We start from the raw sequence: 15356 nt of genomic DNA on the forward strand, positions 1-15356 counted from the left end.
TTATTATGGCTTTGTAATATAACTTGTAATCAGGAAGTCTGTTGCCTCCAGATTTGTTCTCTTTTCTCAACAATACTTTGACTGGTTCAAGGTCTTTTATGGTTATATGCAAATTGTAGGATCATTTTTTCTATTTATGTGAAAAATGCCATTGTAATTATGATAGGGACTGCTCTGAGTCTATTGATTGCTTTGTGTGGTAAGGATATTTTAACAATATTAACTCTTATGATCCCTGAACTTGGGATATCTTTCCATTTATTTATATCTTCTTCCATTCCATTAGTTTTCAATATGTAGATCTTTTACCTCCTTGGTTTAATGTATTCCTAGGTATTTTATTGTCTTTGACACAGTTGTAAATGAGACAATTTGTCTTTCAAATAGGTTATTTTTAGTATATAGAAATACAATCGATTTTTGTACATTGATTTTTGTATCCTGCAACTTTACTGAATTTATTAGTTCAGTTTACTGGTAGAGTCTTTAGGGTCTAGCTGAAGGCATAATTCCAGAAACTTGGACAGTAAATTGTGGCTAATTTTGGTTAATTTCAGCTCTTATCATGGTACAGGCTATCCATCCCTGACACCCTGACCCCTCAAGACAAGCAGCCATAAATGAGTTTCTTGAGAAATGTGTACGAAGCTTGGAGAATCCAAGGTGAGCAATAAAAAGTCTGTGCTTCAATACTGGGGATCTGTGCTCAGATGCTGATGGCTGCTTGTTATCAGAGGGACAGAAACAGAGGCAGGGGCCACTGTTTCAAGTGCCACAGACAATTGTTGCAATGCCCTCACCCTCCACCTGAAGTTATTTCCAGGGGATTTAAAGAGAACTTTTTCTTCCTCCTCCTCCTTTCTTTTTTCCCCTTTTTGGAAGCCAGACACTCAAGGACTAGGACACTTAAAAGCAACCACATATAAAGGAAAATTTTAAAAGCATTTATGCCCAGGTAAATGTGCAGGCCCAGGAAAACCCAAAGATGACCTTAAGTTTACACCTTATTTTGATCCTCATCACAGAGACTTCCTACAACAAACCAACAAAAACAGCAAAATCAGGGAAAGAGTGAAAATCTGACCTCTAGAAGAACCACATTGTGAGATTTAAATGTCCAACTGTTTTTTAACATTTCATGTATTTATTTGGTGCACTGGGTCTTAGCTGTGGCATGCAAACTCTTAGTTGTGGTATGTGAGATCTAGTTTCCTAACCAGGGATTGAGCCCGGGCTCCCTGCTTTGGGAGCATGGAGTCTTAGCCACCAGGCCATCAGGGAAGTTCCTCAATTGTCCAATCTTCAACAGCAACAACAGAAACTACAAGGCATACAAAGAAAGGGAAAAGTATGGCCCATTCAAAGGGAAATAGTAAATCAACAGAAACAGCCCCTGAGAAAGGCAAGAGGGTAGCATTAATATAAAAATACTCTGAACAACTGAACCTTTAAGACCTTATGCTAAGTGAGATAATCACAAAAGGACAAATATTGCATGATTCCATGCACACAAGACATTTAGAGTAATTGAATTCATAGAGACAAAAAAGTAGAACAGTGGTTGCCAGAGGTTGTGGGTACAGAGTTTCAATTTTGCAGATAAAGTTTTGGAGACAGTTGTGATAATTGTACAACAATGTGAATATGCTTGATGTTACTGAGCTCTTTACTCAAAAATGGTTAAAATGGGAAATTTTATGTTGTATATATTTACCACCATTTTTAAATAGTAGTTTTTAAAGACTTTGGGGAAAAGAGCAAAAGATGACACAGGCCTCCATGTTGCACGATTACATTGAGGCACCATTTACATAGACCACACACTGAAGGAGCCTCCCTGGAGCTGGCCGACTTGGTAGCCCTGCAACCTCAACTCTCCTAGCCATGGCAGCAGACATTGCTAATCAACCACAGACCCCACTCATCCAGCACCAGACTCTTAAAATCCTCCACACCGAACCCCAGGCAACCCCTGTCACTTCCTCAGAGCTGATTTATGAGATGCCAAGTATTAGCCATCCTTAGCCTAATGACCTTCTTTGAGGTATGTCTGACAAAAGAGCTGGGGACACAGATATAACAGACCTGGTCATTCCTTTATTGGAAGTGGTATGCACTGTTGTACTCTACAAGCTTGTGAACCCAAAGAGATTTCGAGTTGAAGATTCAGTTGGTTTTCTTTGAGGTCGTAATGGCCCTGAATGAAACCACGGGTATGACAACTATGCCAGCGCCAATAGACCTGGATGATGCGGACGGCATGGAGCAAACGTAAATAACGAAGGCGGATGCACCACATGCGGACCCAGGATTGTAGCTTGACCACTGCCCATTCTTGCCTTGCGAAGGCGTCTAGGGCCACCCGTCGCCTATTCTCCATCAGCAGCACCAGTTTCTGTTTCCACCAGCCTTGAATGATCCATGCTTTGAGAGCCGCATGCAGCAGCGTCCTGCGCACCAGAGTGCCCCGCCACCAGGCCTGAATGGAAACAACCGCCTTGTTTTCTTCGGTTATTACGATTCTTACTTTGGGGCCTTAAAAGAGAAAACAGGGGACACTTAAGAAATTCATATATTTTGGCCCTAAGTTGTGGCAGGAAGGGGCCCATTTCTCTGACGTTCAGGAGATCTGTTGTGAGCAGCAGCTGCACCTTGAGATGAACTAAGTGTCCTGCTTCTGCCACTCTCTGGTTAGTGGACATCGGTACCTCATCTTGTCCTCTGGGTCTCAGGGTCTCCGTCTGTAAAATGGAGGTACACCTGCACTTGCAACCTGGCCCAGTTTTGCACGGACCTGGTTGACCATCTACAGCAGGAACACCCTGATCTAGAAGTGAAAGAGATAGACATTTCACCTGGACCTGACCGCCTACCTGAGAACCATGACTCTTCCCTTCAGTCACCTCTCATCAGCTAGAAGAGTGGCATTTTTGCTCTCCCTGCCGTCTCACCTCTGACTTCAGGTTAAACCTGCCTGCTGCCTCCCTCTGCCTCACCAAAATGTTAAAAGATTCCTGCACCTCATACACTTTAAGCTCTTAACACCAGACAACACATACATCATTACAAAGATACATGTGCATATGTGCATGCACAGACACACACCAGTCTTCCTGTACCTTGGCCTTTTCATTGCCCAAACACAATCCTCACTTTGAGTCTCTCAACCCTGTGAGGCCTGGATTCACACTCTTTGCCCTCCTCCTCAGCGCACACCTTGGCTAGACTCTCAACCTCAGGAAGAAACAGGGGGAAAAGACAGCCAAGGAGGAGTCAACCCATCTCCATTTCCTACTCTGTGTGTGGTGGCCATTCGTCCCAGTTTGCCTAGCATATCCTGGGTCTATGCCTGTTGTCCTGGTGTGATGTTGATAAGTGCCCCTTTCACTCCCTGAAGCATCTGTCTTTGGAAAATAAATTACATGGTCACAGACCTTTGAGTCACTCCACTGGGCCACAAGGGCCAGAGATAACACAAGTCAAGGCTCTCCCCAACACAATATCCCAGATCCATCTACCCAGGGAGGGGTGGGAGGGCAGTGGCAGTGGTGTGGGTAGGGTGTTGGAAGTGGAATCCCTTGTTCTCCTCTCCTTTGCTCCTTCCAGCTCTGTTCTATCAATGAGACTTCATCATAACCTGTGATCATAATTTGGAAGGTTTGCTGTCCTTATCAGAGGTTAGAGAGAAAAACATGAAAGTAAGGGTGCTCTCCCCACCACTAGGTGTCAAGTCAACCCCACATGAGGCTTCCTGGACCTTCCTAGGATCTCAGACATGAGAAGGGATCCCATCCTGAGGTAACTATGGGAGATACACCCAGCTCCAAAAAGCATGGATAGATCGATCTCATAAGACATTAAATGCTCATTGTTTGGGTTGGATAGTCAAACCCCCTTAGGTCTTAACTCTACTAAATTACCCATGGTTAGGGGCTAGATGTTCCCATCGCTTTCAGGTCTGCTGTCCAGCCAGTGCTCTGGCCGGAAGAGATGGAGAAGGAGAGAGCATGATGTCATAAGGGCACCTATGACTCAGGCACCAGAATAACTCCCAACGGCTGAGCCCCTTCTAAGGAAAACTTAAGAACCTATCCTTTCTTTCCTACCTAAATGAACACAGTTCTGGTTACAAAGAAGAACACCTCAACTCCTGACCCACTGACGCAAAGGTAAATAACGTTGCTCATTAAAGCCTGCCTGGTATTTGTTAAGAGGGTTTCGGTTCATTTATTTTTTAAAATTTATTTTATTGAAGTAATTGATTTATAATGCTGTGTTAATTTCTGCTATACAGCAAAGTGGTTCAGTTATATATAATATATATACATTCTTTTTCATATTCTTTTCCATTATGGGTTATCATAGGATATAATATATAGTTCCCTGCACTACACAGTAGGACCTTGTTGTTTATCCATGCTATACATAATAGTTTGTATCTGCTAATCCCAAACTCCCAGTCCATCTCTCCCCCACTCTTCCTCCTTTTTGGCAACTACAAGTTTGTTATCTATGTGAGTCTGTTTCTGTTCCATAGATAAGTTCATTTGTGTCATATTTTAGATTCTACATGTAAGTATCATATGGTATTTGTCTTTCTCTTTCTGACTTACTTCACTGAGTATGATAGAATTCAATTCATTTATTTTAATGGTTATTTTTATTTGTTTGTTTGTTTGGCTGCACTGGGTGGTAGCTGTCGCACTTAGGATCTTTTATCTTCCTTGCAGCATTTGGGATCTTTTAACTGTAGCATGTGGGATCTGGTTCTCCAACCAGGGGTGGAACCAGTCCCCTTGCATTGGGAGTACCGAGTCTTAGCCAGTGGACCACCAGGACAGTCCCGATTTCAATTCGTTTAAACAATGGTATACCAAATAACAGAAGCAATGAGTGTGCCCTCTATGTACTGATATAGAAGAGTGTACAAGATTTAGCAAGATTAGCAAGTTCATCAAATCAAAATGAACTAAATAAAAGCATAGATTTATACACATATATTGTAAAGGTTTTATTTTAAAAGGTGATAGAAATTAGGAAGATATCCACAAAAACTAACATTGATCATCTCTGATGAGGATATCAGAGTTGGGGGGACAAAGTAAACTCCCTTCCTGTGGCTAAACTTCCTATGTCTTACCTATCTGTAAGTCTCCTGGTTATTAGATCCCTGGGAAAGCAAGAATCACACAGGCCAGAAAACCACAAAGACCTTAGGACCAGCCAGGACCCACATCTCACCATCAAGTGGCCTCAAGCACTCTTCTATCTTCTTCTTTCCCTGAGGACCTCAAGATCACAGTGAGGAGATGAGGGGTCAGTCAGACACCGCACAAGCAGGGCCCCACCTCTGCTTGTTCCTGGCCTCTGAAGACCCACTTGGCTATAGTGAGGCCCTGGTCCCCTCAGGGTCACAGCCCCAGGGGTCACTGAGAAGTGCATTGCAGTGTGAAGAGGGAGTGTGGAGGAAGTCAGTGTGGGGCTAGGGGGAGAGCAGTTGAAGAGAAGAGGAGGAGGCCATTGAAGGCTGAAAGGGAATGTCAAGGTGAAGTTAATGGGAGAGTGGAAAGAACGAGAGTAAATTGGAGAATGGGGAAATGGTGGAGTACAGTGCATGGGACAGTGAAGGTACAGGAAGCATCCATTTGAGGATAAAGGTGTTGGCCCGACCCCTGGGAAACCCACATCAGTTTAATGCCCCCGTTAGTCTGTCTCCATAGTCTAGCCCCTAGTCACCACTGTCCCTGATGACATTCACCCCACTTCACAGATGAAGAAACTGAGGTGCAGAGACCTTACAACTGATTAGGGAAGAGGCCAGGGACTGGGATGTTGGTGGATGTGGTGACCCTAGAAGCAAGGAAGGTGTTGGGGTTTTGAATGCCACCAGGACCTGCTCAGACTCAAGCCAGTGGGCAGGGAGGAGCTTCCTCAGGGGTTGAAGAGCATAGGGGTAATATCATCCAAGGGGAGTTTTTGCAGGTATGCTGGCTTGATCATGATGAGGGTACATCTCCTGGGGCTGGAGTAAGGGACATAGCACAGGAAACAAAACATAGGCACCCCTCAGGACCACTGTGGGTGACCCACAGAAGTACCAGCATTCTGGGGTCTCTCCCCATTCTCCTACCCTGTCCCCACCGTTCTCTGCCACCTCTACCAGAGTTTCCTCCTAGAGGTTCTCAGTAGATCCCTTCCGGGAGGGACAGAAAGAAATAAGGAGGAGTCAATGAGTGTCAATGGGATCAGCCCCTTGAATATACTCCCAGTCCCAGAGCCTGAAGGGGAAGGAAAGCAAGTTTGCTGGTCCTAGGGGCCTCACAGAGGTCCCCAGTATTATATAAATGGGTCAGCAATTCAACTCTTCTCACAGAAGACATTAGAGACATGGGTTTGATCCCTGGGTCAGGAAGGTCCCCTGGAGGAGGGCATGGCAACACACCCCAGTATTCTCGCCTCCAGAATCCCATGAACAGCGGAGCCTGGAGGGCTACAGTCCATGGGGTTGCAAAGAGCCAGACAGGACTGAAGTGACTCAGCACACACACTCACACTCTTAATGGAATTATGGGTAGTAGTTTCGTGTATATACCTTTTTCCTTCTTTTTAAAAAATTGTGTAATTTTATGTATTTATTTAGGCTGTGCTGGGTATTCATTGCCGTGTGGGTTTTTCTTTAGTTGCGGTGGCTTCTCTTGTTGGAGATCACAGGCTCTAGGGCACTTGGGCTTCAGTAGTTGTGACATAAGGGCTCTGCAGCTGTGGCTCCGGGCGTCTAGAGCACCGTCACAGTAGGTGTGGTGAGCGGGCCTAGTTGCTCCACGGCATGTGGGATCTCCCCAGACCACAGATCGAACCCATGTCTTCTGCACTGGCAAGCGGATTCTTTACCACTGAGCTACCAGGGAAGCCCCAGACATTTGCAGTTGATTTTGATGGTAGGGAACCTTTGGTGTTCTTAATTAAACTAAACATGATTCCCCTCCCACTCTGACTGCCAGTTTTTAAGGCATGTAAATGTAACCTTCTTTCCTTGTTCTTTTGCTAAGGCTGAATTTTTATGCTACTTGACATTCACGCTGAAAGATGAGGATTATTAGCCCCACTTCACAGCTCAGGGAACTGGGGCTCAGATAGGAAAAATGACAAATCCATGGCCATACAGCAGTGAGTGGGGAAGCCACGTTGGTGTGACTTAGCTTGGTTTGGTTCCAAAGTCCTTGCTCTTAACTCTGAGTCACTGAACACAAAAGAGAAAGAGAAATGAGGGGAGAGGGGACAGAAATCCTTCAGAGCAAGAGAGAGAGACCAGAACCTGAGTGAGACACAGGGGCAGGACACAGAGGGGAAAAAAAGGAGGAAAGACACAGTTCAAGCCCCAGTGCAAGACAGAGAGCTGGAGCAGACCACCTCTGGGAAATGTGAGCTGAGGGACCCATTTGCCAGGGCAGAGGAGATGGAGCCGGGATGGAGGTAGGGCTTCTGAGCTTTCAGCTTGGATGGGGAATAACCCAAGACCTCAGACCACCTCTCTCTGCAGGAAACCGTGAAACAGCAGTGCCTAGATGGGCAGAAGGACAGCCTAAGTTTGCCCTCTTAATCACTTAGGACCCAGTCTAACCTCAGGTGGCAGCTTGTCACAAGAAGGGACTGTCAGAGGACCAATTCTCGCAGAAACTGGGGAGAGGGTGAGGGAGACCCAGCTTCTGCCTTCTCAGCTCTGGGTCTGTGATCACCTAGGGGCTGACACTCACCAGAAGGTTCAGCTAGCAGTGGAATGCTTTTTTTCCCCACCCCAACCCCAAGCGTGTGGAACCTCCCACATCAGTAAGGTCTGGAAGAGAATGAGTCCAAGCCTCCACTCAAGGTCAGAGAGTGAGGGACAGTTTGAGGTAGGAATGAGGACAGGGGCCATGCACGCTAACCATTTTCAGTTTGGGGTTCAGATTCTAACTTGGAGGCCAGGTGTGAAGTTTCAGCCCCTAAAGTGAGCAGGAAGTTACTGGAAGGGGTTGTTGAAAAAAACTGCCGCTGACACACAAGAGAGACCTGGGCAAATGGATGCCCATCACCCCCTCCCTTTCCTTGGAAGAAAAGCTGTGAACAACCCAGACAGCATGTTAAAAGGCAGAGACATTACTTTGCCAACAAAGGTCCGTCTAGTCAAAGCTATGGTTTTTTCAGTAGTCATTTATGAATGCGAGAGTTGGACTATAAAGAAAGCTGAGTGCCAAAGAATTGATGCTTTTGAACTGTGGTGATGGAGAAGTCTCTTGAGAGTCCCTTGGACTGCAAGGAGATTAAACCAGTCAACAATCCTCAAGGATATCAGTCCTGAATATTCATTGGAAGGACTGATACTGAAGCTGAAACTCCAATACTTTGGCCACCTGATGCGAAGAACTGACTCATTGGAAAAGACCCTGATGCTGGGAAAGATTGAAGACAGGAAGAGAAGGGGATGACAGAGGATGAGATGGTTGGATGGCATCAGTGACTCGATGGACATGCATTTGAGCAAGCTCCAGGAGTTGGTGATGGACAGGGAACTGTGACGTGCGTCCATGGGGTCGCAAAGTGTCGGACACAACTGAGCAACTGAACTGAACTGAACTGAACACTGCCTCCCTTATTCTTGAAGTGTATGATCTACCCACCATTTCCACAGTGAGAGGCATTTTCAAGGATGCAGCCTTGAGAGTAATGTGTTATTGAGAATATCTGTATGGAATATGTGGCTGAACCCCATTAAGGCCTCTATATAAACTTTCAAAATGCTGGCAAGCAAGTGCAGAACAGAGATCTACTTGTCTGCAGCTGCCCAAGACAAGCCTTATAAATAAGTTCCCTTGCTTACTAAACCTGCCACCTACTGATCTGAGGTAGTCTGCCTCTTCCATCTTTTCTCATCCTCCATTTACAGGGGGTCGGGTGGGGGGCGCAGTTTATGAAACAGCAGGAGCCAGGATCAAGACCTTGGGGTAGATGGGCTCCCCTCAGTCATGAGGATGGGAGATCATGCCTGGAGCAAATAGACTGGGGTGAGTGAATTCCTGGCAAAAGTGCTGCTGTGTAGGACAACCCCACCCCTGCCCCAGGCTTCCATTATACCCAGCCTTGGGGAGATGCACTATTCCCATTGACCAAACATGAGTGATGCTGTCTGAGTTGGCGACATGGCAGATCTGTACTCCCAACTTCCCTGCCTATGTCAGACATTGCTAATCAATCACAATCTCTTCTCTGTCTGGACTAGGGCTCAGAATCCTCTTCCTCAGAAAACCTCAGTGCCTCAGACAACCCGTGCCAATTCCTCAGAGCTAGCGTGTGAGATGCTAACCATTTGCCACCCTTGGCCCTGATGTCCTGGAGTTTATCAAGCAGAGAGGGGCTGGGTAAAGACCACTTCACTGCTTTATTGGAAGGGGAATACACTCCGTCAGAATGCAAGGCCCTGAGCCCAGCAAGATCTCGAGTTCGAGATGTAGCTGGTTGGCTGTGACTCTGTAGTAGCCCTTGATGAAACCGCGGGAAGTGCAGGAGTGGCACCTCCAGTAGGCTTGGATGATGCGGGTGGCATTGAGCAGACGGCAGTAGCGCCGACGGATGCGCCACATGCGGACCCAGGACTGCAGCCTGACTGCTGCCCACTCCTTCCGTGTAAAGTTCTCCAGAGCTGTCCGCCGCCTACTCTCTTGCAGCCGCGCCAGCTTGACCCTCCACCAGGCCTGAATGATCCACACTCTGAGTGCCGCATGCAGCAGCGTCCTGCGCACCAGGGTGCCCCGCCACCAGGCCTGGATCTTTACTGCTTCTGGATCACTGACGGGAGGCTTATTTTGTGTTTTTGTGACCTAATGAGAAAAAAAAAGGAGACATTGAGTGAACATTCCCCACCCACTTCAGCCCCAGGGTGTGCCGCGAAGGGTCCCTGTGCAAGATGCTGGCTGGACCCACAGGCCAAGTACGTGTCCTTTCTCTGTTCCCCTCTGGTTAATGGGCATGGATACATCATATTGACCTCTGAATCTCTGAGCACCCATCTGTAAAACGGGAGTATATGTGTCCTGGCTACCCGGTATTTTTTTTAATTAATGAATTTTAATTGGAGGCTAATTACTTTACAATATTGCAGTGGTTTTTGCCATACAGTGACATGAATCTGCCCCGGGTGTACATGTGTTCCCCCATCCTGAACCCGCCTCCCACCTCCCTCCCCATCCCTTCCCTCAGGGTCATCCCAGTGCACCAGCCCTGAGCACCCTGTCTCAAGCATCGAACCTGGACTGGCGATCTGTTTCACATATGATAATACACATGTTTCAATGCTATTCTTTCAAATCATCCCAGCCTCGCCTTCTCTCACAAAGTCCAAAACACTGTTCTTTACATCTGCGTCTCTCTTGCTGTCCCGCATATAGGGTTATCGTTACCATCTTTCTAAATTCTATACATATGCATTAGTATACTGTATTATTGTTTTTCTTTCTGACTTGCTTCACTCTGTATAGTAGGCTCCAGTTTCATCCACCTCATTAGAACTGATTCAAATGCATTCTTTTTTCATGGCTGAGTAATATTCTATTGTGTGTATGTACCACAGCTTTCTTATCCATTTGGTTAGCTTGCCTCCAAGTCCTGGCTATTGTAAACAGTGCTGCGATGAACATTGGGGTACACGTGTCTCTTTCAATTACAGTTTCCTCAGTGTGTTTGCCCAGCAGTGGGATTGCTGGGTTGTTTGGCAGTTCTATTTCCAGTTTTTTAAGGAATCTCCACACTGTTCTCCATAGTGGCTGTCCTAGTTTGCATTCCCACCAACAGTGTAAGAGGGTTCCCTTTTCTCCGCACCCTCTCCAGCATTTATTGTTTGTAGACTTTTTGATAACAGCCATTCTGACCGGCATGAGATGGTACCTCACTGTGGCTTTGATTTGCATTTCTCTGATAATGTTGAGCATCTTTTCATGTGTTTGTTCTGGTTACCCAGTATTACACGGGTCAAGTTGGCCAACCTCAGGACAGAATTCCATGATCAGAGTGTTATCAAAGTCCACCTGAGACTGCCCACCCAACCGGGATCCATGACTCCTCCTTTCAGACCCCCACACACCTACTGGAGAAATGGCTTCCTCTGCTATCCTGCCCTTGCATCCTTGGTTCCAGCTCCAGTTCACAACCTGCTCTCTTCCTCTGCAATGTCATAGTGTTTAAAGTTTCCCCCATCCCATAAAAACTGCCTCTCATCTCTTCCCTATCTTCACTTCTCTTAACTTTCAAACTTTAAATCTTAATTAGCAAGCAAACATACATGCACACACGCTCAAACACACACACACATACACACCATTGATTAAACCCAGCTTCCAAATAGAATATTGGCCATTCCATTCCACAAACACAACTCGCACATTTGTACTCCCAGCCCCATGTCATCTGGGTGAGGGGATCATACTACTCCTGATCTCTTATCAGCATCATCCACTCCCTTCGTTGCTGTTTTATTCTCTTGTTTAACCTTTAAAAAAATGGGAAAAGGGGACAGACAAGAAAGAGTTTATTCCTGTTCTTGGCTCTGGAACATACCAAAGACACTAGCCACAATATTAGGACACAAAGCCTGGAGACATCCAAGTCAGGGCTCCTCTTACCTCTGCCTTCTTTAATGTCGACGATGGTTCTGAGGGTAAACTTTTCTCCATCAGCCCCTTATTCTCCTGAGGCCCATTTTCAGGCTTTTGATCAACTGTCTTAGGCTGGTCTGTCTCCTACAATCAGCAGACAGGGGAAAGGCAAGAGTGAGGCTGCTCTCCCTCTCTCCCCAGTAAGCAAGCCACACACCCCTAGTGTACAGGGCTTCCCAGAGTAGTCGTGCACCCTGAGAGTTAAGGGGACATCCCCAAAATGCCTAGTGTGTCAGCCTCTTACTCACCATTGGTTCCACATGGATTGGGTGTAGATGGTTCAAATCCCCTCAGGTCTGTTCCTCTAGTCATGGCATGGGAGAAAAGAGTCAGGGTGGCAGACCTGTGATGTCATAGGGGCAGTTATGACTCAAGCACCAGGATGACTCCTAAGAGTTAAGCCCCCTCCAAGGAAGAGGCAACAGTACTGTCCGTTCTCTTCTGCTGGAAATGGCCAAAAGCAAGACACTGGAAAGAGTGGCCCATTGATATAAAGGTGTATAAAGATAGTCATTGGTGACATCCCCAGTTGGTAAAATTGGGCATTGATCTAATGATTTATAGTCCATTTATACTATAGCCTCTAACATAACTGTTGAAAAATAATTTCTTCTATATGTACTGATGAGAAAGTGTATCCAAGATATATTTGTAAGTGAAAAAAGCTGATCATTATGATCTGATTAGATGAGATATAAAACCATCATTGGATGGGATGGTAAAAAACCCATCAAGATGTATAATTATACATATATGCTATAAATGCAGATGAAGAGGGAGAAAGGTATGTACACCAAACTGCTACCAATGATTACCTTAGCAGAGAAGAGTTGAATTGCTGACCCATTCATACAATACTGCAGAACTCTGTGAGGCCCTCAGGACCAGCAGAACTTCTTTCCTTCCCCCTCAGGCTCTGGGGCTGGGAGCGTATTCAGGCGGTTGATCCCATTGACACCCTCACAGATCCGCTCTTCTCTTCTCTTCACATTTCTCCTTAGGACTTCTGGTAGAGGTGGAAAAGAATGGTAGAGAAGATGGGGGCTGGAGAAGGAAGCTCACCCCCCTCACACTCACCCCAGGCCCCCTGCTTGAATAGTGTCCCCCTTCTGCTCCTCGGCCCCTGGGGCAGCTCCTCCCTGCCCACTGGATTGAGTCTGAGTCAGTCCTGGTGGCATTCAAAGCACCAGTATCCTCCCTGCCCCTAGGGTCATCGTATTCACCAATACCCCGTGCTCTGACCTCTCTCCTGCCTGAGTCTCCCTCCACCCTGGGACTCAGCCCCCTTGTTTACCGGGGCTCCATATGTGCAATCATGCCTGTGTCCTTAGAGGGCTGGGCTTTAATTTCTCCCCTCACTCCTCAGATTCAAGGATCCAGCTATGAGGAGCATGTGTTTTGTGACCATTTGTTTATCTTCTATGAGGTATTGGTTTCAGCCTGTATTCCACTTTTATTGGGTTGTTTGTCTTCATTACTGAGTCACAGAAGTTCTTATACTCTGGATATGGGTCCTTTGTCAGATACATGTATTGCAAATGTTCTTCTCCCCAGTTTGTGACTTTTTAAGTGCTGTCTTTTGATGAACAGATGGTTTTAATTTGGATCAAGTCCAGTTCTATCAATATTTTATACTGAGTGCTTTCTCTGCCCTAAGAAATCTTTGTCAACTCGAGGGTCACAAAATATTTCTCATAGGTTTTCCACTAGAAGCTTTATATCAGCTTTGCTTTAATTTTTGTTTAGGTCTATGATCCATCTTGAATTTATTTTTGGCTATGATGTTAGATAGGGGTCAAGTTTTCTGTTCCATTGAAAAATACATTTCCTTTCTGCATTGACTGAGCTTGGTACATAAAAAAAATCAATAGACTGTGTAAATGTGAGTCTATTTCTGGCTTCTCTATTCTGTATCACTGATCTGTTTGTCTCTTCTTACATTCTTATTTGTCCTGATTACTGTAATTTTATAGTTTTTCAAGACAGTACGTCTTGAAATTAGATAATGTATCTCCTTCAGCTTTGCAATTCAGTATCAAGGATTTCACAACTGCTCATACCGTTGATTTCTGTATGCTATAACCCTTGAATCTTTCAATTTCAGGTGTGCTTTTAATTTTTATTTATTAACAGCTTTGTTAGAATGCATAATAATGCAGATGCTATACAATTCATCCCCTTAAAGTGCATGGTTCAGTGTTTTGTCTTTAATGTTTTGTCTGCATCGCGTCTTAGTCGAGGCACACGGGAACTTCGTTGTGCAATGGGGGCTTCTCTCAAGTTGTGGCTCACCAGCTTGGTAGCTGTGTGTGGACTTAGTTGCCCCACCGCATGCGGGATCTTTGTTCCCTGACCAGGGATCAGACCTGCATCCCCTGCATTGGAAGGTGGATTCTTTTTTTTTTTTTTTTTAATATTTCACATTCTTATTACTGAGCAAATGGATCCCTAATGAGGAAATGCTCACAGCCAAACATTCCATTGCTCCCATAAAATATTCGTGAGCTGTTCAGACAGTGGTGATGTTCTCATTGCCGTGATTCCCTTAAGATGCATGTGGCCTTGACACAGCATAAATGTTTGCCACTTCATATGTGAGACTCCTTATATCCCCAGCTTGGATCTTCTGCAGCGTCCTCTCTTGGAGCTTTGCCTGATTTTATTACCAGTTTTCATTCGAATCCACTAGGGAATGGGATGATTTTGTTTTTGTTTCCTGGCCAGGAATCGCTTGATCCTGCAAGTCTTGTGAGAAGACATAGCTCAACCGAACATAAGATAGGATGGTGGAGAAAAGACTGAAAGGCGGATTCTTAACCACTGGATCACCAAGGAAGTCTGTATTCGATGGTTTTTTAGTATATTCACAGACACATGCACACAATACCATGAGTATCTTGCATGCTTGCTAAATTTCCTCATTCCTGTATTTTTTTGAGGGGGTAGACTGGGGGTGCCTGTAGGCCAACTCGGGGATCCGGAGGTGAGGCATCCTCAGTGACATGGGCAGGCTTCCTGATGGAACCTGTGAAGTGGTTAGTGGGATCCACACCTGTTTGATGTTTTAAGCCCTACCTGCTGTTCTTTCAGCCCTTCCCCACCCTTCAGTCAAGCTGCTCACCTCAGTGTTTTAGGAATGAGAAACGCACACCTCAGTGACCCTGGGGCTGTGATCTGAGGAAGTCCCTGGGCCTCATGATGACCAGGTGGGTCTGCAGAGGACAGAAATAGGCAGAGCCAGGAAGGGCCCCACCTGGTGTCTTTTGCCTGGTTCAGAGCTAAGAGTTTCTACAGTGGCTCACCTCACCCTCACCTGTGGCCTTGAGTCTGTCAGGGGTGGAAGAAGACAGGAGAGCTGAGCTCATTGGAGTGGGAGGTGGGAGGCATAGTGCAGCAACCCTGAGTCACACGGCTTCGTATTTGTTATAAAAGAGAGCGGTGAGCTCACTGGTGCTCGGCTTCCCTGCAACTACTGGACGCTGCAGACTGAAGTCTCGATCCTCCTCCTCGTTCCTGCTTTCCCCACTTGGTCTGCCTCATCTTCATAAATGTCACCACTGTCTACTATGTTGCCACCTTCATCTCATTGCACAATCAACACATCAACAAGATCTGTTGACTTCTCCAAACACATCCCAAACACAGCTGTCTCCCCGTTCCTGCCGCTGGGCC

General features: G+C 45.9%; 2 protein-coding genes and 1 pseudogene across 2 annotated transcripts; all 3 read right to left on the reverse strand.

Moving 5' to 3' along the window:
* Positions 1-2089: 2089 nt before the first annotated feature.
* On the reverse strand, positions 2090-3924 carry LOC148773992 (IQ domain-containing protein F5). Its single transcript, XM_088831676.1, has 2 exons — positions 3921-3924; positions 2090-2535 (listed from the first exon to the last, which is right to left on the reverse strand). The coding sequence occupies exons 1-2, from the start codon at positions 3922-3924 to the stop codon at positions 2090-2092; spliced, it is 450 nt and encodes a 149-aa protein (XP_088687802.1).
* Positions 3925-9407: 5483 nt separating this feature from the next.
* On the reverse strand, positions 9408-11968 carry LOC129547887 (IQ domain-containing protein F1; the record flags this gene model as incomplete). The annotated part of the gene is made up of 4 exons (XM_055413933.2): positions 9408-9854; positions 11456-11518; positions 11652-11768; positions 11933-11968. Coding segments are annotated over 4 exons (663 nt in total), but the record flags the coding sequence as incomplete, so codon positions are not given.
* Positions 11969-14288: 2320 nt separating this feature from the next.
* On the reverse strand, positions 14289-14444 carry LOC148773993 (large ribosomal subunit protein eL39 pseudogene; annotated as a pseudogene).
* Between the last annotated feature and the right edge of the window lie 912 nt (positions 14445-15356).

Source organism: Moschus berezovskii, chromosome 24, assembly GCF_049115385.1.
Source record: "Moschus berezovskii isolate FMDL1 chromosome 24, NW_MosBer_1.0, whole genome shotgun sequence".
Taxonomy (NCBI): domain Eukaryota; kingdom Metazoa; phylum Chordata; class Mammalia; order Artiodactyla; family Moschidae; genus Moschus; species Moschus berezovskii.